Raw genomic sequence first — 27268 nt, forward strand, 5'->3', positions numbered from 1 at the left:
GGGGGCGGTGTGTGTGCGGGGCGGGGGCCGGCGGCGGGGCCGGGGCCCGGGGGGGCGGGGGCGCCGCAGGCCGCTCCCTCCCGCCGCCCGCCCGCTCGGCCTCCGCGCACGGCAGGCGCGGCCGCGACGAGGCGAGCTGCGCGGGGCGGCGGGGCGGCCGCGTGGCCCCCCGGCGGCAGCGAGGCGGTGGCGGGGACCGGCTCGCCCACCCGCCCCGTCGATGGGAAAGGAGGAGCCTGGGCCGGCGGCGCGCAGGCGGGGGGGGCGCTGGCAGGAACTTCGGCGGGGCTGAGTCCGCGGCGCCGGGACGGCATCGAGGGAAGCCCCGGGCAGCCGGCGGCGGCAGCCTACTGCAGAGTACGTGCGGGACGGCCGGGGGGCGCGGGGCCGGGGAGCTGGGGCGGCCCGGTCCCGGCCCCGCGGGGGACGGCCGGAAGGAGCGGGCGGGTCGTGCGTGGGTGATTCCCGGAGAAATCCGGCGCGGGGGGGACGGGGGAGTGGGCGGAAAGTACAGAAACGTCCCTGCCGCGTCTGCTGCCGCGGGGGGGGCCGCGGGGCGGGGGCGGCGGGGCGGGACGGACGAGACGGGACGGGCGGGGGCGGTGCCCCGGCGGCGGGCTGCCGGCCCTGCGCGGGGGTACTGGGGGGGGGGCGGCGCTGTGGTACCGGCCGCCCCCCCTCCTCCGGCATTGTAGTGCCGTGCCCTTCCGCGGCCTCTCCCCCCCCGCCGCCCCCCGCGCAGTGGTTCATCCCCTCCTCGGGCCCCGCGGCCGTTGGTGGGACGTGACGGGTTGTCCGGACCCGGTGGCTTCAGGCGCCGTCGGCTGGGCCGGGCCGGGGGTAGACCGCCCCGCCTGTCCGCCGCCCGGGCACCCGCGCCCCTCGGTGTAGCCTTTACTGAGAAGCGGCCCCCGGGGAGGTTTTCTGCGGGCGGCCGCCGCCTCCCGAGGGGTGCCGGGCCCCGGCTCGGGGGTGTCCCTGTCAGCGGGCTCGGCGGCTGCGAACTTGGTGTCGGCGGCGTGTCGGGACCGCAGCCCTCTGTGCCCGCTGTGTCGGTTGCCTTCGCGTCGGCTGCCTTCCGCGGCCTGGCCGGGGCCGGTGGCGGCCGGGTCCCGGCTGGCACGCCGGGGCGCCAGGGTGGGACGCTCGCACCGAACGGGTGGGAATCGTGAAGTATTTGGGCTCTTTTTTTTATCCTTACGCGATTTTTTTTTTTGCACGTTTCAAGTTTCTTACTAGTTGCGGCGAGATACGCATCTGTATTTGAATGTGAAACTCACTTAATAGGTTGTATTTTGGCACATCTCAGAGCTAGACAAGACTATTTAATTTGCTAAGTCTCGCTTCTGCAGCTACATGTAATTTTCTTCTCCTGCTAAAAGTCCTTTGGAAACACTGCAAAAATGTAATGAATATGCAAAGCAGCCAGCTCTCACATCCAAATCCGGTTTGTCTTCAGAGACTTTTCAAAACGCCCAAAGTGATCAAGATATATTATGAAATAATCACTTTTGCCTAAAATACAGGAATGTGATGTTTCGCACTTTCCCCTTGTGCGTATTCCTAATTTAATTGGTGACAGCTCAAATATAATTCACCTGAAATAAAAATCTCTAAAAATCAGTTAGGGTTGCTCAATTGCTCTTACTTCTAGTGCAACTAGCAGGAAAACTGCTAGTGAAGTCCTTGCCCCGTGCTTACCTCCCACAACTCCCGAGTTTTCCTTCTCCCAGTACTTCACCCACATCCACCACCTGCTTACTGCAGCCGCGTATCTTCCTGCCACCTCCGGGAAATGCGCAGCTTTGAACTCGGACCGGGCAGAATGGGAAGAAACGGGTGTTTTCCTGTGGTTTAAGATGTTGAGCTGGGCTGCTGCCACTGCCGGTTGTCTTGATAGAGGGAGCCGGTTGCAGGAGTAGGTTGTGATTCCTGCACTGATTGTTTACAAATATTTAGTAGTGCTGTGTGGCTTCTCTGTGGTTTTTGTTTTCCTTTTTCCTAGGAGTTATGTTTGTGGTCAGAGTTAAGGTGACATCCAGCGTTTGGAGAGGAGGGCATGGCGTGTGGGGTGATAGGCTGTGGATGTGAATGAGGTAATGTGGAAAATGAGAATGCATGGCTGTGGGTTGCAGAGGCTGAGTGAAAATCTAACTTGTGATTTCCTGGCTCTTCCGTGGCTATAACAGTATGCAACCTTGCATGTATTTTAAACAGCTTTTTCTGTTATGGGGAATTTCCTAGCTTCTTTGTTTGTTCTATGTATGAAAAATGTAAAAGACAGCTGCTCTTCCCTGTGTGTTCCCACACTCCTTACTGGTATGGACGATGAGCAAAGAAGGGGGACAAGTAGCATGTCAGCTGCCATCGCTGTGTTCATTTATTCCTGCAGACCTTCTCATGCCAGCTTTGCGTTCCCACCTTTTGCTGTAAAAGGGCTTGCAGTTGGCCATACCTGAGAAGGTGCTTGCTTGCTCCTAAGGCAGCAGATCGTTCTGGTTAGCTTCTTAGGGTTTGCCAGCGGACATTATGAGGCTGTTATCCTGAACCAGGTTTGTTTGGGATCACAGATTAGAAAGCCTAAGACTTACCGGGCAGGCTGTGGAAGAGGGGGAGTGCACACGGTGCCCCAGGGTCTTACCCGAGGTGCTCTCCCTGGTGAGGAGCATACACAAGTCTCCTGGCTGTGAGCTTGCCCCGTGTCTTCTTGTTGCATAACCTCTTCTCGTGCTCACCCTTTGCCCCAAAAGCACGGTCCCTGCTGCGCTAAGAAATGAGAACAACGGTGGTGGAAGGCAATACTTTACGTCTCATAGATGTAATTTAAAGGTCACCTGAAAGATGTGTGGCACTGAGACTTGAGTGGGTGTGCTAAGGCTTTGCCATAGCTGGATAGGTAAGCAGAGACAGGCAGCAACAGCAATGCCGTGTGTCCTTTGGGTTAACGGTCTCTTCTGATTCCAGCAGTGCTGTGCTGCTTTCTCAGCAAACCTTGTTTGTTGCTTGTCCTCCTCCTAAGCCTCATCTTACTCCTCCAGGTCAACTAGCTTACCTGCTTTCCTGGCTTTGTAGGCTGTGAGCTGAGCCGAACCAGTGGAGCGGACCAGTAATGTCTGGAAAAGCAGCGTAGCTGGCGGTGTGGTGAGGCTGTCTCGGAAAGGGGAGGGAGCCTTCCCCTTGTAAAAGTTTAGAAATGCTTGGGATGTCGTTGAGGTGAGTGCAGAAGGATCTCAGTTTAATGAGGGGAGAAAAGAGGTCAAGAGGAGGAGTGTTTGAAAATGTCTTCTCTGCAGAAATCGGTGGCAATCTTAAATGGAAAATTTGTGTGGCCCTCTCAGGAGTTAGTGTACTAAATTTGGAAAACAGAATTGGTCTTTAAAGTACAAAACAAAGGGATTTCAGTCTTGCTTTAAATGCAAATCTCAATGCAGTCTGAACTGTGGACTCGCTACTGACGCCTCCATAGTACATATTAATCCAGTTTTACCTGTCATGAGGAGATTTGTTGGTTAGGAGCCTCTAGGTAAAGGCTGCTCGTGGACTGTTGCTGTTCTTCCAGCCTGTGGGCTGGAAAAATTAGCTCCATGCCCTGCCTGGAGCTCTTGGGCTGTGTGTAATTTCACTGCCACCGTCCTCCCAGGATTCAATTTAGCTCTCCGCACAAAGTCCATTTATGTAGATTTATGTAGATTTTGTGCTAAGATGGATGACTTTGAGAGCAAACGGGTATTCTTGTAACAGTTACATAAGTTAATTTGTGGTATTGATGGTAGAAAGTCAACATCATTTGAAATGGGAGGGTAGGAACAGTTTACTGAAATGCCACTAAACCATAAGCTGTTAGTTTTGTTTGTCTTGTCAAAGTTTGTATGGAATGGGAGGATTTTTCTAAGAACTTCTGTGAAGTAATGACAATTTTTAAAATACTGAATTATGTACCATTTAAAGGATTACCTTAAGTGATTTTCCTCATTTTCCTTGCTGCTGCTCACATCTTTGAGTGTGTACAGTACTTAATTGGTTTTCTGCAATTAACTATTATTTTAGAAAGCTAAACTGTATTTCTAAAATACGTAGCTCTTAAGTGTTTCCAGTTTCACCCTGCGTTCCAAAGTGTGCAGTTTATTAGCTCTTGAGCTCACTAGCAGCTCCTTGAGGTGGCTGCTCAGATCTAAACGGCTATTGCTGTCCATTCTGTTTTGGACAGAATTGACTATTGCCAGCATACAAAGAATGATATGTGCAGCTGGTGGTTTGGATTTTTTGTATTTTTTGTTTTTGCCAGGGCTTTTCTTCCTGAAGAGATTGTTTGTAGGAATCCTGTTGGTGCCACATACATTTTTGTAAAGTTTCTGTTGGCCTCCTAATTTTATTTTTCTCCAGTAGAGTTTAATCAAAGTTTTGTAGCAAAAGCCTGATCTTTCAGATGCCTTCTGAATAGAAGTTGAGCTCCGTTTATTACATCTGCACATTTATTTTGAGTAACTGAAGAAAAAGCGCGTATTGTTTAAAAAAAAAAAGAAAAGGCAAAAGTGCATATTGTAAAAATAATTTCTGCCTTAGTTTTACTTTTGATTACCAGTCTCCCAGTGCCCCAAAGCATACATACATTCTTGCATCGGAGTTTTGTGGGGAGGGGGAGTTGCATGTTATTAAAATAGTTTCTCCCCAGTGTGTGCAAATTGTTCTGTAAGTGCTGGTTTTTAGGTTACTATTGTGTGTTTTTTAAAGTGCAATGTGATAGTAGAGCCAGAGTAATGTTAGCAGACCAGCTCCATGTTTTAGTTCCGTTACTTTTCCAACCAACTATAAATTACATGCTTTAGACCATATTGATTGGTGGTTTAGCTTAATACAGTAATACTGGAAATTATCCACTTGTAGTTGTGAAAGCCATTGTAGGGTGAAGAGGTGTGTGTGTGAGATCTTAGAATTCCCTGAAGAGTTTATTATTTACGGGATAACTGTGGATAACGGGTTTTATGAAGTTGAAACTTGTGCAAATGGTGTTTCTGCAGCCATAAGGGTAGAATACTGCTGCAGTTTGTCTGTTGGGAGCCCTTAGAGCGCAATTGCTGTATTGCTGAATGGTATTTCATGTCGTAAATATCAATGACATGCAGGCCTGTTAGCAAATGGAAGGGGCAGGTGAATTCAAAATAATGTTTTTAAACTACATGTGTTGGAATCCATCAGTATTTTTGCTTTGTCTGCAGATGTTGCTGCCATAACTAAGATCAGCAGAGGCATTAGATCCTTTTTATGTGAAATGGGAAAAACTATAGAAGTACTTGGTTCTGAAACACCTTTTTACTGATCCAGCTTCATTAATCCTCTGGGGTTCTGTGAAGCACTTTTCTTCTTTGCTTTCCTTTTACAGTCCTCCACACTGCTACAGGAGGAAATGGTTTGAGAATCAAGGAGAATCGAAACTGATGTGCTTTTTTTCTTCAGGGGATCAAGTATTCAGTAATTCTTCAGAGTGTTTTGTGATCATTTTGATCTGAAGATGTAAAAGAGAGTCAAGTAGAAGCAGTGAGCAATATTGAATGACATTCTTGGGAACAAACATGAAGTGGGAATGCTGAAAACAAGCTGGCTTCATGTTTGAATCATCTTTTTTGTAGGTGCATTGCAACTATCTGCTGATTTGTTTTTTCACAAATGTTTCCATTAAGTTAGTAAAAAAATAAAGCTATCGCCCCTTTTTTCATTTCCATACACGTTCTTATAATGAGAGAAAGAAATCCTGTCCTCTGAGTTGACAGCCTTACGGAAGAATGGCCAGTGGAGGGAATGTGTCTGGATGTTGGTGTTCTGGTGCTCATCTTCTCTCTGTTTTTACTGTTTGCAGGTTCTGTCATCCGTGATGGCGTCAGCTCTACCTAGAACTCTTGGGGAATTGCAGCTGTATCGAATACTACAAAAAGCAAATCTCTTATTCTACTTTGATGCCTTCATTCAGCAGGGTGGCGATGACGTCCAGCAGCTCTGTGAAGCAGGTGAAGAGGAGTTTTTGGAGATAATGGCTCTGGTAGGCATGGCTAGCAAGCCGCTTCATGTCCGAAGGCTGCAGAAGGCTTTGAGGGACTGGGTCACAAACCCTGGTCTTTTTAACCAGCCTCTCACCTCCTTACCGGTCAGCAGCATTCCAATATATAAGCTGCCAGAAGGGTCTCCTGCGTGGCTGGGGATATCTTGCAGCAGTTACGAAAGGAACAGCAGCACCAGAGAGCCTCACCTGAAGATTCCAAAATGTGCTGCCACGACGTGCGTGCAAAGCGTGGGCGCAAGCAAATCCGATGTGGTGGGGAACTTATCACTGCAGAGCGGCAGTGAACCAAGACTCTGGCAAGGACACCACACCACAGAGAGTGAACATAGTCTTTCCCCAGCTGACCTTGGCTCTCCAGCTTCACCAAAGGAAAACAGTGAGACCCTGGATGCTGCCGCTGCTCTGTCAGTTGCTGAATGCGTAGAACGTATGGTTCCCTCCCTGCCCAAAAGTGACTCGAATGAAGTCAAGGAGTTACTGAAAACAAATAAGAAACTGGCAAAGATGATTGGTCACATCTTTGAGATGAGTGACGAGGACCCTCACAAAGAGGAGGAGATCAGGAAGTACAGTGCAATATATGGCAGATTTGACTCAAAAAGAAAGGATGGCAAGCATCTCACCCTCCATGAGGTAAAATACCTTGAGGAACAGTGGGCTTCCTCCCCCTATTCCTACACCTTTTATGAGATGCTGATCACAGGGTGCACTTTTTGTACAGGCACTTCTCACTGGGTGACGAGAGTTGTGTGTCTTACAGGAGCCGTAGGCAGTCCTGCCCTGGGATAGAGATCTCGGGTGCAGTAGAAATACCCTTTCTTGGGTGGGTGTGTGCATGCATGCACTGATGCCTTCAACTTGGTGTCATCAGGCTGCTCGGTCACTGGTGCGGCCTGTCAGACAGAGGGTTTAAACAGTTCGGCACTGAAATAGCAAACCAGTATTGCGCTGAGCGTGGCCCTTGGGATTCTAGGCATTCGGCACATTTTTAAAGCAGTCCTGTCTTGAATATTCCCTTGCAGCTTTGAGAGTAGAATGGTTGTTTGGAAGATTAGTAACTAAAATCGCTTGTGCCTGGCAATAGGATCACCTGGCTTGGTTACTACCCTCTGCTGTCTTCCCTCACCTCGAGACCCTGCTCTGTAGCTAGTGCCCTTGAGGTAGAAAGGATTCTGCTGATCAGGTCTCTAAACCCAGTGGGGTGGGATTTTTTGTGTTTGAATTGGGATGAAGCTTAATTATACAACCTGTGGTGTTTTTTGGGCACAGTGGTCTTAAGCTGGTCAAGTGAAGTGCAGACTATGTGAGGAGGAGGGGAATGGACCGTCTCCAGTATTGATGGGTAGCTGTAATTTGAAGGTTTGTCCTTTAATACCTGCGTAGCATCTGTTCCCTCTTGTCTTTAAAAGTCCATGCGGGCCTCCTTCGCTTCTCTTCTGGCATTCTTGAGGCTCACACTGCGTATGTTGTAACGCAATAGGTGTGTCTGTGTGGGGGATAGTTCCCTAGTGCCAAAGTACAGTACAAGAGGAGAACAAACATTAATTCAAAGCAGTGCCAGAACGCTGTTGATATGAATGCTGCATCAGCATTTTCACAGTTAACAGTGATTGCAAAATTTCAGTTGGATTTAAAATTTGGCACGTAAGGCTTAGCTCCCAAAAGGAAAGGCAATGTTTATGTTACAGGAGTGCCAGAAAAACTGTACTGGCTTTAGCCTTTTTTCGCTTCAAGGCGAAGTTTTGTAGGTGTGTGATCCATAGCGTAAGACTAGGTTCTCTTTATGCTTCTGAGTAGAAGGGCAGAAGAAAACAAGGTGTATTTCTTTACATTTTTGTTTATATATTTACATTTATAAGGCAACTGTGCATCACCAGCAGTGACTTCACTAGGGCTTTTACTACAGACTGGGGAGATGCTTCCAAGGGAACTTGTCAGTAGTCAGCCGCATTTCTACCACACAGTTTTAGTTGTGCAGCTTTCACTTATGTGCTTTGTGGCTTTATGGTGAACACTTATAATCTATGAATTCATCCAGTGTGCAAGAACAGATCTCATCTTACTCCCCTGACCTTGCAGAAGCCTCTCCTGTAACAGAACAAGTTGCGTATGAGATGGAGGCAGGATTTGAAAGGATTAATTGTGTAGATGCCCTGTGTACGTTGCTGCAGAGTCAGGATTCAGAGAAAGGGGGTTCTCCCCACCTGAGGACGGAAGCAGTCAAGGTGTACAACGTGTGCAGCTGCGCACTTTTGCAATCTTTCTCTGGGGTAGCGGCTGCAGAAAATACTCTGAAATCTGGGCAGACTTCTGGTAGGATAATTTCCTGACATCCAGCAGTGTAATGGGAGGTGGGCACCGGGGGCAGCTTTTGTGTCAGGCGCGTGGTCGGCTCAGGAGTGGCTCTACGAAGCTGGAGGAGTGAATAGTGGGGTGGTAGTTTGAAGGAGCAGGGTAGCAAAGAACTGGAAGAAAGGATGACTGGTCTGCCTTGTTAATTTCTTTTTTAGTACTGCACTACAGATCTTTACTACATCGTTGTAAAACCATGTTTAAAAATGGAATGAGAGCATGGTTTGGCTTTAGGAAATATTTCTATCGCTATTATGATTAAGGGCACAAGATCAAAGGAGTATGTGGTTGACTTATGCCTCACTTACGCATGTGGGGCCTCGCTGAACTTGATGGGAACTGCACACATGCAAGCAAGAAGAATTTGCTCATAATTGGTTTACTGTTTGCTTAAAGAGGCCGGATTTCACAAAATTTTGTCTTGAACAGTTTTCTCTCCATTTCCATTTTAAAGCAGAAAATACACAAATAGTAGCAATGAGACCATTTTTTTGTTTAAAATCTGCTAAACCGGAGTTTGCCTTTTGTAAACTCAACTTCAATGGATTTTTGTTTTTGATGGCTTAAACAATTTGCTGCTCAGAAGGAAGGACCTTAAACAACCAGGGAGGTAAGTTTCTGCTTGTCCAGGGACTGTTTCTGCACGTGTTAATACATTCCTAGGCTGTCATTCTGCCTCACAGTTCAAGGTTTCTCCTTACAGCTGGCAATGAACAGCTGAATAAACTTCACTATGAATTTAAAAAACTTAAGTAGTGGTTAGCTGCTTAATGTAAAGATCAGAGTATCTCTGGCTCCTCAAGCAGAGTGGAGTTGCATGCAACTCACACTTGGCGGAATTATTAGTGGTGAATTAGTGAGAATATTCTCTGTTTCAGTATGAACACTGGAGTGTCTCAGGGGGCTTGAGCAGCCATTAGATGCCAGTGAGAGCTGTAGACACTGAGCTGGTTTGGAAGCGTGTGCTGTTGGTAGGATTATCTGCATAAGGCACTGATCTAGCATAAAATCTGATGCAGAATCTTTCAAAGACGTTCCAAAACTAATAAACGTTCTGTCCTTAATCCATCCCATTGTCTCGGTATTACACAGCTTTTCAAGCATGGAGAGCACTTTATGTTTAAAGTTGGACTGGAGGAGGGATGAGTACGAGGCACGTCCTTGAACTTGGTGACCCGTGCCCATTTGAGTCAGATTTGTAATTTGCGTGTTAATATTTCAGTGCTTGTCTAGGTACCTATAAAACTGAAAAAAGTCCTGTTTAATAGTGTGAGAAAGAGAAATAAGAAATGCAAGTAATAAATTTTGTCTAGCTCGGTCTCTTCCTTTTCTTTTGCTGACTCACCAAAACAGTAGGGCTTGGTATTTAATTATGTGTTTTTTAGTGGGGGAATCTATGAACCCCATCAGATGGGAATATACCCATCCCTCTCCGTAGAGGGTTATGTGTTGCTCCATATCATTAAGGCTTCCAGCAAACAGAATCTTTATTTTTAGACATGCAACACTTTCTATGTGCAGTATTATGCCTCCTGAAAAGGCAGGAAGCCATGATGCACTTCAATTCAGTAGGTCTGGATGTGACCTGAAAGAAGAAACCAGGAAAAACAAACAAACATACATTTGGCTTTTCTCATATATTAGGATAAACAGCGTTTGCTTACAACTATCCAGAGCATTTTCAGTCATTTCAGCTCTTTGCAACCTTTCAACACTTTATTGAGGGATAAAAAACATCTTGAATTAGTCTGTAAGCATTAGCCGTGTTATTCATCCTCTGCAAAGTAATACCTATCACTGTTACGGAAATTAATGCCTGCTTTGGATGGTAATTCTTTTCATCAGTGCTGTATTAATCTTTTATTTTTGGATCTTTTTTTTTTCCCCCTGTGTTTTTTCTGAAAAGATAGACATTGTAGAACAACTGTTCCTGTCTAAGGGGTAATAGTTTGTTATTTTAGTACATTGTATTGTAGGAACATAGTAACCTAGAGATGTTTCACAGATTAAACCTAAGATTTTTTTTTTTGTCTGTACAGAGACTAAAGGATCAGGCATCGCATCTAGTTCACCTGTTAAAGACATGTTTGCACTCTGATTAACATTCAGGTATCGCAGGACATGCCCTACTCAGAGGCTTTTATGCTAAACATGGGAAAAAATGCTTATGAAATATTAGGAACAGCAGTTCTGTGTGAGGTTTTACTAGAAATACTGCATCTCTTAGCAGGCCGCTGAGAGAATCTCAGCTCTTCTGATAGGTGTTTTTTGTTTTTTCACCCTCCCTGGAGAACAAGTGTTGCATTAGGCAAAATATATTTTTTTCTAATTTGGATGACATCAAGCACTGCGGGGAAGGACAGCATGGTTGTGTGTTGTTCATGTCTTAGGACAGCTTCCATCCTTCAGGGATGGAGCGTGTGGTGTTTCGGGCGAGTTGTTGGCCTCTGTGATTTAATTCACAAGTAGTGTGCTGCAGCGTGGTAGACAGTGGGGTAAAGGAGCGAGTTTCTTAGCCTTCTCCCAAGAGACACCATTTAACTGCAGACCTGCTTGGTCTGTCCTCAGCTTCACCTTCTGTCCGCTTCTGTGAAAAGCACTTCTTGTATGAGCAGTGTGTTTGGTGTCTGAGGTCACATGTGTGTGGTCCTGCCCATCCTCAGCCACATAGCCCTGTGTGCTGAACTGCGGCTGTTCTTTGCACTGCCAGATCAAGGGTTGGGGATGGCACATCTCAATCAGTCATGAATATGCTGACTGTGCTGTGGAAAACCTAGCTGCTTTGTAATATTCACTAGCCTGAGACAGATACAGAACATACTGTTGACAGTAGCAGCAAAGCAGCTGTGCTCATTTGCGAGAAGCCAAGCCCATTCAAAGCAGCGTAATTTCTAGAAATAGAGTGAAGAGTTGTGGGCACTTTGGAAAAAACACCTGTAGTATTATGTGGGCCTCTTGCTGTTACACCTCATTACACGTGCTGACTGTTCTTCAGCTGAGGAAGAAGTGAAAATGTCTCTTCAGCCCCTGCTTACTGTGGAAGGAGCAGGGAGTCTCCTCTCTAGCATCTCAGTTTCAGTGTCTCTCGTTGCATTAATAATTTTGTTGTTTGTCCATACTGTTGACCATAGGCTTTTCAGACAGCAGTATTGTTAAGCTGGTGTAATTCATGACGGTATCGCCACTTCCTATAGGCTTTTGAAGAGCATTGCGAAACCGTGTTGAGCCTTAACTTAAGGCGCTTTTTTTCCCCCTCTTTATGAAACTATTGCCAGCAGCAGAGGCACTAGAAATGTGTTCCGGCAGGCTCAGGAAAACATCCTTGAAACAAGTTACATTTGATTCATGTCTGAAGATAGCCTTCGCAAACATGAGGGTGAGAAACGTAGCTAAAAAAAGTTTAATCGTTTCTTAAACCATCACCTTCGACAGAATTTATGCTGTATTCACCAGGGAAAGCCATCTGTACCCACACTGTCAGGTTTTTTTTCTTTTTTTTTTCCCCCCCAAGTCCTGGGCATATTGCATTTATAAAAATAGTATTCCCTGTAAACCAGGCTTTGGGAGCCAAACACTGTGAATGTTCAGAGCTACTGTTTTATACTGAGATTTAATTAATGCTGAGATGAGGCACAAGTAGCGCATATTGAGAGAGTCTTACAATAACGTTTTACTTTAAAGGACGTTAAATGCACCAACTACATTTACATCTTTTCTCTTCCCAGAGGCTTACCTGGCTTAGTAAGGGTATAAATAAACTGAAGAAACCCTCGAGGGTTTAGTATACAATTATAGGTAATTTTACTTGCAATTGAAATTTTTTTATTATTTCAGAAGAACAGGTACTTTTACAAGCACAATGGGTGAAAGTATGAAAAATCATGAATCCCTGTTTTTGTGTTTAATTTCCAGCTAACAGTTAATGAAGCAGCCGCTCAGCTGTGTGTAAAAGATAACGCGTTGTTGACCAGGAGAGATGAACTCTTCGCACTAGCTCGACAAATCTCTCGAGAAGTTACATACAAGTATACTTACAGGACCACCAAGTAAGGTTTTAATTAACTCGAAGGACCTTTACTTTCAGGGAACTAATCAGTCTGATAGCATTTCTCTTGAAGCACTAGAGACACTTTCTTCTTGCTCTTTAGCTAGCAAAGTGCTCTTCTGAGGAGGGTAGGAAAATGCTATTTAAGTCGTGAAGCTTTCAGACTGCTAAGATTTAGCTATCTTGAATTACCTTTTTATTTGCTCTCTAGTTTTCCAGATTTTGTGATGATAGTGCATGTTGAGAGGCATCTGAGAGGCTGGCATTTCAAGTATTTGAGGCATTTGTCTATTTCAAGGTTAATGTAAATAGGCAGAGTGCCCAAACCTGCTTAATGTATCTATTATTTTTTTTCCATATACAGATTTGGCTTGTTAGTTTCCACGGAATGAAAAAGATAAGGTCATAGGGAGTGGCTTACAAACTAGTTTTAAAGGAACTGAAGCTGAATCTTAATTTCAGTTGCTACTGTTCTGTTAAATGAACTGCTGTTATGAAACAATAACAAAGGCTTAGCAGCTTTTAAATGCAATTAAAACTTTAGAATTAATAAATAGGATTGAAAGTCTTGATACTTTCTATATATTGTTTTTAAATGTTAACTCCCTCATGTGTAATGCAATATCCTTTCAAAATACATTTTCCTACACTTTTTATGGTTTTCCTTTGCTCCTCTTTCTTCCATAGCGATTAATGTAAATACACATCCGTTCTGGGTAAGCAATGGCAAAGGCATTTCTGTAATGCTCTGTGCTCAGGTAGCTTTCCTTTCTGTTCGGAAGAAGAGTGCATGAGTCTCTCGACACTTTTGAAAACAACAGAAGGCGCTTGTATTCCTCTATACGTGGAATAATTCACTTCAAGTGAATTGGAGGCTTTTTCTGTGCATCTCACTTGTTCTTGCCTGATTTTTTTTTTTTTTTCCCTTGACTCTGTTTTTCATTATTATTTCTGATGGTCAGGGTTAACGTGCTGTTTACTGATAGAGTATGTGTCTTCTCTTCTAGATCTAAATGTGGAGAAAGGGATGAGCTGTCACCAAAGAGAATCAAGATAGAGGTACAGTATTGTGACTCCTGTATTTTGACCTACGCGTGCTAAAAATCACTTTTGTTTTGAAGGGATCTGTTTTAAGGAAATTTGTCAGAAAAATATTTGACAGTTGATGGGTGTGAGAGAGAAAGGAAAGGGGGAGAACATCACCACTGTCTCTGCAAATGTAAATGTTTGATGGAGAAACCTGTAGGAGCAGGGGTAAAGAGTAGGATTTGCCTAATGGCAAAGTTACTCTCAGTGTTTTGCACTCTGAGCGAGTAGGAGGGGGAGGAATGGACTGACTGACTTACTGCGGTGGGATAAGCTCAAGTGCTATAGGAGATGTCTTCCCATAAGGCCTCCTGCTTTTAAGTCAGTGTGAGGTGGGGTTTGCTTAATTCACTTGAGTCAGCTTTTGATCATGTCCAGAATCCAGAGTTCTGGATAAGGATTGATGGCGGAATACTAGCCATCTCTGACTATGCTATAAATTGCAAAACTGATCATATTGAAAAGTCAAAAGCTAACTAAAAGCTATACATGTCAACACAAATGGTTGTGCCTGTAGATATTAATTTACAGTTTTTTTGTAATTAGTTTTGTGCAAAAAGCACATGTATACATGGCTAATGTATACACCTGCACAAGATGTTGCTTAGGGAGATGCTGGGAGTTTCTTGTTAGGAGTGCAGGAGCAACATGTATGTAGTTTACCTTTTTATTCAGTTATCACTGCTGGAAAATAAATTTGAGGCCTATTATAAAGTCACTTTTAATGAAAAAAAAAAAAAAATTGTAAGTATGTATACCTGTATACGTCATAAGAATAGCAGATCTTCCTTTCTAATTTATTTTTCAAACAAATTACTGTTTCACTGTTACGTGAGTATCTAATTCATCCTTAGTGTTGTGGGGTTTTTTATTGTACTGTCTACTCATTAGAACGTAAGCTAGGCCTGAGCTAGATTTGTATGTGACACAGGTATGTGATATATTCTTTAACTGTAGAGGAAAGTTGCAGCATATTCTGGAATGCATTTCTCATATGTAACTCATTCTGTGATAAATGATGCACTGAATGTAAGACTTTCATTTTTTTCAGTAGTGAGATGCTTTGTTACCTGTACAAAGGCTTTTCCTGTGAGGCAAACCCTGGTGAGAGCAGTTACTTTTGAAAAGGCAGTTATGAATAGGTATAGAGGAGTTAATCTTTTTTACTTATTTATTTATTAAGTTCCATCAGTCTGTGTACAGTTGTAGTTTGGGTTTATATAATACAAAATATACATGTGCATTGAGGATTTACTGGTAGCTTTGATGGTAAGTCAGTAACGTCATTTACATGTGTTAGGATTTGCTTTGACCTAGGCTTGTTTTTTGATCCACAAAAAAGAGCAGAGAAAAGCTGCATTAAATTATTTTATCCACCTTCACCATTATCTGCCTTGACTAACACGTTGCAGGTTGGTTGCTTGAGCCTCCCCTCTTTTGTCCAGTCTAGTGCTAATTTATAAGAGTTGGTGGGGAGCTGCTGCTCCTCTGCTTGAAACAACAGTATTTCACTGACTATTACATTTCAGCATTAGGAAGTTCTTCCTTCATTCGGTAATAATAGATGATGAGCAAGTATCTAAAATGACACACTGCAAGGGAGGTGCTTTTTTCCACAGGATCTTCATTGAAAGAAAAAGTAAAATTAAAATCCTGAAAAATACAGGCTGAAACTTTAGGTTTTTTGGAGAGCGGGAAATTTGGAGAGCCTTAGGGGGATGTGCATTCTCTGATGTTCTGCATGGTGAAACCTTAAGAGTCTGGAAGGCCTGTTTTCTCTAGACACTTTTTAGTTCAGTAGTTCTGAGAAAGGATGTTTACTTGGTTTTCTTTTTATCTAAAATTAACCAGTCACATTTTAAAATGCTTGTGAAAATTTCATGTCCTAACTGTACAAATGACTATTTCAGAAATAGGACTTTTTCCAAAATAAGAAATTGAAAATTAAACTAAATGAAACAATCTTTCCATTGATAGCATAGCATTATTAAATATGAAATGACCAGTGTTGTTATCAGCAAAAATGTCTTTTTTCTTACAAGTTTGGGAGTCTTCTAAGGAGTAAACCATTACTTCAGTGCATTATAATTCTGAGGTACACTGTAAATCATGGACTTTTCTTCAAAGAAATTAAAAAAAGATGCAGTATTACACAGTAGATCACTTTTACATGTGGTGTTTTGGGTTCTTGGGGCTTGCATTTTGCAAAAAAAAAAAAGGTCTTTTTTTAGTAGTATGGGGACTTGGGGGTGGTGGTTTGTTTTTAGAAAGGTGGAGGTAAAAATGAAAATGGTAGCAAATGCTGCAGATTCTTCCTTCTGTTCTGGATAATAATTGCTTAGCCTGTTTTTAAAGTTGTAATGCTTCACTGTGGCTCTATTAGCTCACTATCATGCTAATACCATGCAGAGGATCTGAACATGGGTGATTTTTTTGTTATCGTCGTAACTAGCTCTGCCTTTTTTTCTCTTTTTTTTTTTTTTTTTTTGGTAAAGGTCATTTTGCCTTTCTGTTTTAAGGCTGAACTCTGTATTTTCATTATTCACCATTCCTTTACCCGTTAGTCATTAATGTCTCCGCAAAGCGTGGTCTAAAATACTAGTGCTTGAATTTGGAAAGACTTCACACCCTGTTTGCATAGTGTAAAAGATTACTTAAAAAAAAAAAAAAAGTTGAGTTAATTTTCTGAAATACAACCACACTTAAAACAACCCCCAGAGAGACTCTGAAGGTCATCCTTGAGCAGAGCTAGCAGAGCTGTGTGTGCAAGCTGCAACATTGCCGGGTTACAGCCACCATTGTAAATTTATCCTCTTCATGAATATGAAACTCGCACAAGCATTACAAAGAAACAATATGCCATGAATTACATCAAATTACCTGTAAAAGCCTTTCTCTTCCCCTTCGAGCTCTCCCCCTCTTATTCGTCGAGTGGGTGGGCGAGCTGTGGGAGTGAAGTGTAGAGACGAGAAGGGAAAAAATTCCAGGCAAATGACAGACTAAAGGTGTGGAGGGAGTGAAAAACGGAATGGAGTGAATTGGGATTTGGAAGTAGACTATAAAAAAGGGGTTGTAGTTCCTAAATCTGCTCTGGACAAAGAGCTGGATGGGTGAATAGGGATGGAAACGGCGCATCCTCCTGCAGAGCAAGGATCTCTCCTGCATAGGTGTTGCAGGGCGGGGGCACCCCTTATTTTTGTCATCTTCCGTGACTCAGTACCAGCACTGCTCAAAGTGATGAGCTGTTGTGGCACCAGCTTAGGAAGCAAAACAAGTCACAGGTATATCATGCAGAAGTCACGGAGGGAGAGGCTACTCATCGCTGCTGCTGCTTTGCGTTGGGGTTGATGAGGTTCCCCTTCAGAGTCAGTGCAAACAGCCAAGAGAGCAAAGAAAGAGAGTTTTAAAAATATTCTTGCTGTCTGTGGTATAAAGGAATTGTTCTGTGTGTCAGTGTCTCCATTCAGCTGAATGAGAGGGTTGGGGAGAGCTTGCAAAAGCTAATTTCACAAAGCTCAGTGGGAGTCAGGGGACACAGGCAGGAAGACCTCAGCGGAGGCTGTGAGGAAGTGTCTTCCTTTGGTGCTGGTATGGGTGGAGGGAGAGGAGAGAAAAGGCCCACCCCACCATTGCTGAGAGGGTTGAAAAGAAAACCAGTCGAAGTGTGGGATTTGTGTTTTTCACAAAAACGGCAAAAGCAGGAGAAGCTACTGTTTGCATAGGAAAAATGTCATTAGAGGGAGCAAAAAAGCACATGTGGGACTGAGAACATCTGCTGCATGAAGCTGCTTGAAAAACAACTGAGCAGCAGCATGGCAAAACAAAAATGCTGCACTGCTTGCAGCAGGCCCTCCTGACCACAGAGGGAAAAGGAACCGCCAGGCAAATGTGGTGCAGAGCAGGTCGTCACCTGGTCCAGCCTGCTCCTCGTCAGCCCTTACTGACGGGGCCGCAAGGAGAACAGCCAGCGGTGGGGAAGGGCTCTGGGAAGGTGATCCAGAACTGCATCGTCATCCAAGAGTTATCCGCGTGACTGACGGGTGACAGTCAACGGCAATGGGCAGCTGGCCATGCTTTCAGGAAGCAGCCTTTGGTTTTGTATTGGCAAGTGATGACAGATACGTTATAAAGAGCCGTGTTACCTGTTTTGTTGCAAAAATAGGATCCTGAGTGATAGGTTTTTGTGTATTCAGTTTCTCATCTTCCTACACATAGTCGTTCTCCTCTCCCAAACAAATTCAGGTCTAACTATGAAAATGGTCAGTGCTCATGGAAATGTGCTGCAAAGCCTTTGTTTCTAGAGGATAAGGTTTTGTGGCAATTTACCTGGTTGTGAAATTTTGCATACCTATCATGTTTATTTTTTCCCTGAGGGAGTATGTTGGGTGGATAAAAGCAATATGCAGTGTTCAGACAGGTATTTTTTTTTCCCTGAGCATAAAGAATAGCTTTATTGGCATTGCATTGCACTGGGGGTCTGGCCACCTGACGTGGGTCTGACCACCGCTCTGCAGGTCAGTGGGCAGCCTGCCAACAGCATGGACCTTGTAGTCCTTCCCCTGTGGTTTCTCTGAAAGATCACTTTTCTTGTTCTTCGGCTGTAACCCCTTTGTCCAGCTATTGTCAAAAATATTATTGTTTACATGCATGTGCCTCTAGAACCCACAAGGAAAATATACCTAATTTGGCGTACTTTTGATACTTGGGTCTATGAATCCTTAGTGACAGATGTCACTGTTTCCAGGTTTGGGTCTGTCTTAAGATCTCTAGCTTCCTCTCACGTTTTAACAGTCACCTATACTGTGCTTTTGTAAACATTTCTGGATGTTCCTCTATTTTACATGAGCTTTCCTTTTATAATGCCAAGCAGGATAAATTTCTCATCTTGAACCTTTGCTTCGATGATTAATTTATTTGAATGGAGTCTGGCAGGCTTTCACAGGAACTGTATCTGCTTTATTGGTACATATGCAAGCTGCAAAAGAGATTTGCATGTCATAAGCATTTGAGACTGAAAGAATTACTGAATCATGATTTCCCATATAATATAAAATCTTTGCTACCCTACTTTTTAAAATGGTGATATTTCATTTTGATACTAGTGTAGGTTCTGTGTGAAATACATTGAATTTCAGGAGGCTTTGCTCAGTTTCTCAAGGTTAATATATTCAGCTGCTGTGCCTTATTCTTGACTGCATATAAACTTGATTCCTTAAGAATCTCCAAAGCTGCTGTATGTAACGAGTGACAGAAACCATAGGCCTAGATCTGCCTGGCAAGGCTGAATATAAACTAGTTTAATGTCAGCGACAACAGTAGTCTGGATTCACCTGAAACTGTGAGAAATGAGATAGGATTGTCTGTGTATGCCATTTTAGATATATAGCAGTTGTTGTAGAGGGGACGTGTGTGTTTTATGCACAAACTTAAATGAAGTGGATAGCACGAACATGTAAATTGCGGTCCAGAATTTTCACAGAAGTTCAGGAATGTGTGTTTTTGGTTTTGTTTTTTTCCTTTTCTTTTGAGTATACAGAGAGGATGAAGAAAAATCAATAATATGTCCCTCTTGGTGTTTGGTTTCTTCTTATGCTCAATAGGATGGTTATCCTGATTTCCAGGACACAGTCCAGACGCTCTATCAGCAAGACAAAATGCCACTTGCTTTGGCTAAAGGAAAGAGTGAAGACTCAACAGCTCTTAATTCCCAGGTAAACCAACTACACTACACTGTGAATAATACAGGCCATCTCTTTGTACGTTGATTTTGAAGTATTGTTTTGATGACTAAAGTAATTACCGTCAATTTTCAAAGGCTACCTAGCTTAGCTGTGATTGCATCACTCTTAATTTGGGTTTACCTTCTGAAACTGTTCTAACACGGTGCTACAGCTTTACCCTTGTTAGTTTGAAGGAGGTAATATATAGTGTAGTAGGCTTGAAAATATGTGATTGCCTGTTAGGAGCAAGTAGAGTACTATCGGTACAGTATGTGCTGTGTTACTTGCGTTATTAGCTATAAATGGAAAGTTCAAGTTACTGCGTCTAGAGGAATAGAGTAGGCGATTTTGGAGTCTTCAGTTCTGACATGTCTTGTAAGAAGAAAGGCCAATATACTTAGGAAATAGTGAACCTCTGGATCCGAGAGGATAAATTGCCTTTCTAAATAACATCTAGCCTGGTGGAAGTGCAGTGTTTTTGAGTATCCAGAAAGCTTTTTATAAATGAAGACAGGTTTCCGATTCTTTCTTTGTCTTTTCTGTAGTGTATCCCAGCCTTGAGGCAAAATATGCATCTCCTACTGCCAGTTGTTGCCAAGGAGGGATTTCATGCTAAGTTGCAACAAATTTATTTTGTATAGCTGATTTGGGCAAATGTAATCACCGAATTTTCACGTAAGATTACATTTAGGAGTTACACTCCTGTTTTCTGAGACTAGATGTGTTACCCTGTCTTTTACCTTCTTCTATTGCAAAGTAGTGTACAGTCATACAAATCTCTTCATTGTGATACATCAAAAAGCAATTATGCTACATGTTCTGATGTCACATAGCAGTTAAATGAACTTGATTTTTGCAAGCTTATTTTCATTTTGTATATGCTTTGAAGTTTTCATTGGTCACTGCTACATAACAATGGACCAGAGATTTATTTTAAGCTTAAATGTATCTGCAACTCTACAGGTTTTTCTGTGGTGATCAGAAGCATCATTGCAGTTTAAAATTCTGGTTTTATCCCAATTAAATAACAAAGACGGCATGAGTGAGAAATGTTTTAGTCCTTTTAAACATTATTTTACAGTTCAAAAGTTGTAACAGGAGTGACAGAATAGCAGAGTTAAAGCACACTTGAAAGTAAACTATTTGAAAATAGTTTCTTTTTTTACCTACCTCCCAAGACCAAGCTTGAGCTATCAGTGTTCTTCTGCAGAACCTGATGAGCTCTAAGCCAGAGTAAGTAAATATCGGTCATGTCGTTACTCTGCTGTCAGGGTCATCACTGTGCTGGAGAAGCTCAGATTTTGCTGGTTTGTTATGCTGTCATTGTATTTGTAAATTGTTGAACTGTGCTAAGTAAGCAGACTTTCGTGGGAAGTCAGGGCTTTCATCGTCTCCCAAGAAAACTTAAGTGCTCAATGATTAATAGGCCTCTGTACTAGTTGAAACAATTATGGCATTACCTGAAAGAGAAATGAATTTTTTCCTATCAATCGTAGATGTTAAATTTGTACGCTTTCTGTTCTTATGTTCATTGTGGCTCTTCTAAATCAACTTTCTTGACTTGTGATTTTCTTTTTATTTTTGTAAGATGCTTATTTACATTCTCAAGAACAAGATTATATTGAAAGTTAGAATTCTCTTGGCATTAAAGTCAATGACAAACATTCAGACGCCATTTCCTCCCACGTTGCACTGCATTGTTTAGTTTCACTCTCTAGAGGTGTATAGGTCTTGTTCTTCTTCTAGACAGACATTTCACACCTTTATCCCCCACAAACATACTGTCATCCTACACTTTCAGAATGGCAGATTTTTAAGCTTGTGTAGTGCTGTTTCCTAAAATAAAGATTCCAAGATGTCTGGTGAAATCTTGGCATAAGTTTTTAGCAGATGTTGCCATTGCTCTTGGAATACTTTGTGAAGACATATATTTGAACAGAGCTAACTGGATAATTAAGACATGATTTTTTGCTTTTCTTGAGATTCTCTTCACGTAACCTGCAGTCCTGAAGTGCAGAAAGTGATTTTTGTGTGTTTTCGAAGAACGGAATTTAACATTGCGTTTCTGTGTGGATGAACTACAGCAGCTCGCATTATAAGTATTCTTGAGTGACTCAGATGTACAGTTTGAAAATCTTTATGGGTGCAAAAGTATTTTGTTTGCTTGATAGTTTTGAAGAAACTGTAAAGCACACATCTGTACATATGAGTCAACAAAAACCTTTATCTAGGCTGTTAGTCTTATCATCTGATATTGTTTTTTCCCTGTGTTTTGACTCGCTTATATGTATGTATATATAGAGAAAATTTTTTTGCTTTATTTGCAGTCAGAAAAGGTGATGGCAAAACAGATGGAGTTTCTTTGCAACCAGGCTGCATTAGAGAGACGTCTTTCCACAGGGTGTTACAGACAAAACTCAGAAGAGCACAGCCCCAATGGCATGTCATTAGATAATGCTGATGGACAAGGTATGGTAGCTTCCAGGCATGGCGTTGCTGCCAGCAAATACATTGGATGTTATGCAACCTTTGTCAGTGGTGTTCTTTATCTAGTATAGAACACTGAGCACTGAATGGACAAGACAAGATCTCTGCCCTGAAGTGCTTACAGTCTAAATAATGCAATCAGATGTACAGGCAGATTCTGCTCTGTTACTCTAATGTATCTAGGCAAACTGCTTTCCATATGGATAACATGGGGAGGGAAGAAGGTAGGGTGCACTACTGTTATTGAGGGCAGAACTTGGCTCTAGCTTCAACCTAAGTTTTGAAAATAGAGCAGAATGTTGCATTTCATTGGTGTTCTTGCTTTGTGGAAATTGAAAATAAAGCAGATAATGTAGTTGGTACTCCTTTTTGTTTACCTGTTTGTGCAGTCTAGGAACAAAACCTGAGGAGCTGGCTATGTAAATTACTTGGAACTAAGCAGATTCTAATGATGTTCTTAGTAGCTTGTTATTCTTCAGAAAGCTTACAGTTTTGTGGTTATCTCTTTGATTTACCAACTGGCTATTCCTTAGCTTGAATTAATTTTAGGAGTGTTTGTTTTGTTCGAGTGCTTTCTGTTTGGATTTCTTTTTTTACTGTTGTGAAATGAGACAAAATGTTATAAACACAAGAAATGCAACCAGAAGTTCTTGTATCTGTTTTTTAAGAGCTAGTTTGTTTAAGGGCGGGAAGAGAAGCAGTAGAGGGAGAAACTAGGGGAATCAGTATAAGTAAGCGTTAAAACATAGGTTTTCATTTGTGTGTATTGGTCAAGCAATGCGGTACACAAGTATACAGGACGAATTAGGTGTGTGGATCCAGCTCTTCTTGATAGTGCAAGCTTCTTTATACCATTTATCCATTGTGCAGTGGGAGTGGGAATTTTTAGGATCTCAAAGGGATTGTATAGTGGGAGCAGGAATTTTCAGGATCTCAAAGGGTTTTTTGAGCAGAATAAGAGTTGGTTGTTTTTTTTTTTTTTTTTTTTTGTATGGCTGAGTGTCCCTTTCTAGCAATGCCTGTGGAATAGTCTGCAAAGCAGCATATTTACATAAGCCTTGTTTTGCTAGAAATCTTCCCTGAAGAATTCCCTGAGCAGCTGGAATTTAGGATGCACTTTTGCTGATAGAATTAGTATGTCTTTAAGTCTCCACCTGTTTTTTAATACTGCTTTGCTTTTAATGCATCAGTGTTTCACTGTGAACAACTTCCAGGTGAAAGACCGCTGAATCTCCGAATGTCAAATCTGCCAAGTAGACAGTTGCAGCACATTTCACTTGATGGAGAGCAGCATGTTGGAAAACCTCTGTGCAGTGATTTGATCCGGCTTTACCCCAGTGGTGAGGCAAAGTCCCAGTCCTCGGGTTAGTCCTGTCCCTTGTAAATTACCCACCATTTCTTACAAAGCCTGTGATGAGTTTACTAATACATCGTGTCTCTGAGTGAAGAAGCTAGTAGCTCAGCCTGGCATGCTTTGTGTGTAACCTTTTAATCAAGGCTTTGGACAAAACTTCAAGGGGAGTGTTACTTGCTAATCCACAATCAGATTGAATATTATTTGGGAAAAGCTTAGAGGATGCAATAACTAGGTTCCATTAGGCAAGTTCTGGCATGTGTCTGTCTTCAGAGAGCGGTATTGACCCAAACTACTGCTGTTAAATACTTACGTTGCTGTCATTGTAATGCAGTTTGATTGTAACGTGATTTCATTCTGTATAAAGTAATCAGACGTTTTATTAAAAGACTTCTTATTCTGGTTTATAAGGACCTAGCACTGTTTCTGTACTGTGAACCAAATCATGCAGTTAGTCTTTTGAACTGGGTTTCCTATTTGCTGACTTCTGCTCACTGGCAAACTTGTCATTTACCTCTGGCATCGGGAGAAACTCATTCTAAGTTTGATAGAAGTCAGCAAAAATCCTTTGTGAAATCTATATGGGTGGTTTCAGTTTAATACTCGGCACACTGAGTTTAAGCCAGGAATTCTTGAGACTCTCGCAAGTTTAGGAATAATAATAAAATCCCACCTGAGTTTGGAAGATGCAATGAGAGAGGTTATTTGAAAGACAAGATGCGAAAGTAGTTGTTTTGAAGACTGAGCAGAATCTTGCATCTTCCACTTCGGTATATTGCAATCTTAGCTTACCTTTTTTGCAGTGTGTCCCAATCGCAGTGGTAATTCACTTAGTGAAATCTCTAGTTGGGGATTTTTACCAGTTCCCTTTCAAAATGCAAGTGCAGAGTGCATCTCTGCTAAGCCCTGCTCCCGGAGAGAATTGGAGTAAATCTGTGGTGATTACTCTGTCATTGCAATGTATCTGAGGTGGTTCTAACCCGGCTAGGTTAAAGCCCAAAGCCCGGCAGGAGGAGGCAGAATTTATTGCTTCAACTGTTAGTATCCATATGGTTCATGGACCTTTTTCTTGAATTAAGAATAGAATACATTTGTTTCCAAGCAGCGGTTTTAACATCTTTTTTTTTCTTTCTTTTCTTAATGCAGAAGGCCTTGGTATTTTAAAGGATTTTCCTCATTCGGCTTTTAACAACATAGAAAGGAAGGTCATAAAAACGGAACCTGAAGACACAAGATAGTCATTCTGCTCTGGAAAATGGTGTTGTAGTAAAGAATGAAACTTCACAAGAGAAAAAAAAAACCAGCCTTAATAACCAGTGTTGCCTCATTCAAATAAGAGATTTCAATAGCCAAAGCCTAAGAACTGGTACAGTAATCTGTGGAAACAGGAAAGCAAGAGACACTGCAAACTAAAACAGTAATACAGGTGGAGAAACATTCCTGTAAAAGTGGTTTTATAACGTGGGAAGATTCACAAATTAATATTGCGGGTCTTCATTATTTAAGAATGTATTATGTATTTGTATAACTTATCAAAGTAAATCTAGATGTCGGGACGTGTATTGAGTCCAGTAGATGTGGCTACAGTTCATTTTACTTGAAATTTCAATGTCTACTTTAAGTGTACCTAGCGTAGATATGGTTGTTAAACATTTGAATTAAAAATCCTTGGAGAATTAGGAATGCGAACCTCGTGACACAATTAACAGCAAGTTTGCAACAATATTTGTAGAAAAAAGGAAAATGCATAAAATATTTCATGGTTTAAAATGTTATGTGGATATAGCATTTGATAGACCTAGACCCTGATTCTGTATTATAGCAGACGTACTTGACACTTAACTATCGTTACATCACTTTCAATGGTTTCAGCAGCCTTTGTGTAACACACTTACAGCATAATACCTACCTACAGTTTAGGAGTGTAGAGAATGCCGGTTTAGAGTATGGAACAGTCCATATGACTGGCTCCCATTTCCTTGGGAAAAACTATGGTTTGATATACCGTGCAATTACTAAAACCTCATTTGGTTAGGAAACCCAAGAGACCAAGTAGCATGGACAGGGCTGCAAAAATTGTGATTCAGACCATTATAACTTTTTGGACTTCTCTGTGGATCTTTTTTAAAAAAAAAAAAAAAAAAGCAGCATCCTAGGTGTGGCAAAGATGAAATATGATGCAGGATTTATGCATCGGTGTAAAAGGTTGCACTTGATATCCAGAAACCATAAGATCTTTTGGAGGAGAGAGACAAGGAGTTATGTCTTCAGCATGTGACTCCTTATTAAGTGCTGTCCAGCCCACATGATTCTATGAATATACCGTATACTGCATACAGTATGCCAATATGTTTCTTTATGTATGTGATTAATTAACATCTGTATTCTTTATTTATTTGACAGTTTTTATTTTTTGTACATTTTCACTTTTGCGGATGTCATTTTATCTAAGGAGAAATAGTCGGCATATAACTCTGGAATTTACCATGGTGTGTTTGTGTGCATCCATTTTTCCTCTGCGCAACTCCCTCAATACGAGTTGCTTTCCTGCAGTCAAAATAGTTATATGCCTCAGTTTCTGAATACAGTTTTTGCCTACGATGTGTTCTGGAGGGGAAAGGGAGGGCTGAGGAAAGTAAGTTACCATGCCAGTGGGTAAATTTCCATATTCAGGTGTGCACTTCATGTCTGCAGTTTGCTCTGTGTCATAGATGTGTATTAACGATTCAGTCGCAGTCTATGTTGTACTGAAACGGTCAGCAAAATGTGAGCTGAAATGTCTACACTGCAGTCTCTTATCACTGTAAACGTATCCAATTATTTTATCACTTTTGATTTGTGGAACAAAGCTTTATAGTAGAAACACCAGTAAACAACTTTTTATACTATTAAAATGTTTGTTTTTTAAAAAAATGTTTCTTGAACTGTATGGTACTGTTTCACTTACTGAAGTATCTTACTTTAAGCAATGGAGTTCGCAGCTTTGCTGTTAGAAATAAGAGATTGAATGTGTAGTTATATTTCCTCTTTCCTGTTGTGTGAGCTAGTAATACGGATAAGATATTTCTTCAGTTTGTAACGTTAGCCAGTGCCCTGGTTAGTATCTGAGTAGCTTTCATGAGACATGTATGGAACTTGTTAAAGGACAGCTTGAGGTTTGAACTGTACAGCTTGAGTGATAGAAGGTACCAAGCAACAAGACTTTAGAGATGCAGGAAGTGTTCTGTTCTTTCAACATCTGGCACGATCAAAAGTTGTGCGTGGATCACAGAAGAAGCTCTTAAGCTTGCTGGTCTCTTCGATTAAAGTGAGAGGAAGGAAAAAGAACTTGCTAAGCAGCACGCTGTTTCAGTTGAGTCCAGAATTTATTTTGTAAACACTAATGTATTAAATTTGCTATAAATTAAAGTATATAACAGTTATATTTTTGAGTTGTAAATACAGTACTTTGTGTCACGACCAGTTGGTTATCTCTAGAATGATATTTCAGTTTATAGTCCAACAGGCCATTTCAGTCTCAATAAGCTGGAAGCAATTTTTTTTACTGGTTTGCAGCTGTATGATGTTTTTTTAACCTGGGGGGGGAGGTGGGAGGTACATTCCGAGATTGCACATACATTTGGTAATAGCAAATATTCAAGCATTGGTCTTTCCATGACAAAGGTCTTGGTGGACTGCAACTTGGCTAGCCCCTGGAGTCGCAGGTGAAGGCTCGCCCTCATCTACTCTTGAAGGGTTGCTAGATTCAGGGTACTCTGGATCAAAGGCCAGCCCTGCAAATGTTGCCTGTTCTTATTCACATGTTTATATTGTTGCTTACAAAATAAAATTCACCGTGAGAACTCTTTAGTTTCCCCAGGGTTTTTCCTTTTTTTTTTTTTTTTAATTGTGTTTTCTAAAAGGAGATGTTAATTTTCTGGGGATAGGGGAGGAGGGAGCAGCTTGAACTGCAGCTCTCACTGGAGGAAGCCTTTTCCTGCTCTTGTAGTTGAATCCTCGTTTATGGGTGGCCTCGTTACCTTGTTACGGTGCACAGCCTGCGGGGCTTTAATGGGCCAAGGCAAGGAGGGAGGAATTACAACCCAGGAAGGGTCTGCAGCCTGGCAGTCTCACTTCATGCCCTCTCCACCTCCTGCACTCTTGCTTTTGTGTGTGCTTATATTTGCACA

The 27268-nt window shown here is 42.2% G+C and overlaps 1 protein-coding gene across 6 annotated transcripts; it reads left to right on the plus strand.

The window, feature by feature from the left end:
• Positions 1-188: 188 nt before the first annotated feature.
• NAB1 (NGFI-A binding protein 1) lies at positions 189-26944 on the plus strand. Of its 6 annotated transcripts, none has more exons than XM_076342233.1 (8): positions 189-357; positions 5855-6688; positions 12320-12453; positions 13460-13511; positions 19139-19249; positions 21586-21727; positions 22936-23085; positions 24246-26944. In XM_076342233.1, exons 2-8 carry the CDS (start codon positions 5870-5872, stop codon positions 24335-24337), a joined length of 1500 nt encoding a protein of 499 aa, XP_076198348.1. In that variant the 5' UTR covers positions 189-357; positions 5855-5869; the 3' UTR covers positions 24338-26944. The 6 variants fall into 6 exon arrangements, with proteins under 6 accessions (XP_076198348.1, XP_076198349.1, XP_076198343.1 ...); XM_076342228.1 differs by having other exon boundaries at positions 190-357; positions 22936-23109; XM_076342232.1 differs by having other exon boundaries at positions 191-357; positions 22960-23109.
• Positions 26945-27268: the final 324 nt, after the last annotated feature.

This window comes from Aptenodytes patagonicus, chromosome 6 (genome assembly GCF_965638725.1).
Source record: "Aptenodytes patagonicus chromosome 6, bAptPat1.pri.cur, whole genome shotgun sequence".
In the NCBI taxonomy this organism is placed as follows: Eukaryota; Metazoa; Chordata; class Aves; order Sphenisciformes; family Spheniscidae; genus Aptenodytes; species Aptenodytes patagonicus.

Coding starts and splice junctions, on each gene's coding strand:
- NAB1 (XM_076342228.1), top strand. CDS start 5,870: ATGGCGTCAGCTCTACCTAGAACTCTTGGGGAATTGCAGCTGTATCGA. Junction 13,512..19,138: donor CAAAGAGAATCAAGATAGAG/GTACAGTATTGT, acceptor TATGCTCAATAG/GATGGTTATCCTGATTTCCA. Junction 19,250..21,585: donor CAACAGCTCTTAATTCCCAG/GTAAACCAACTA, acceptor CTTTATTTGCAG/TCAGAAAAGGTGATGGCAAA.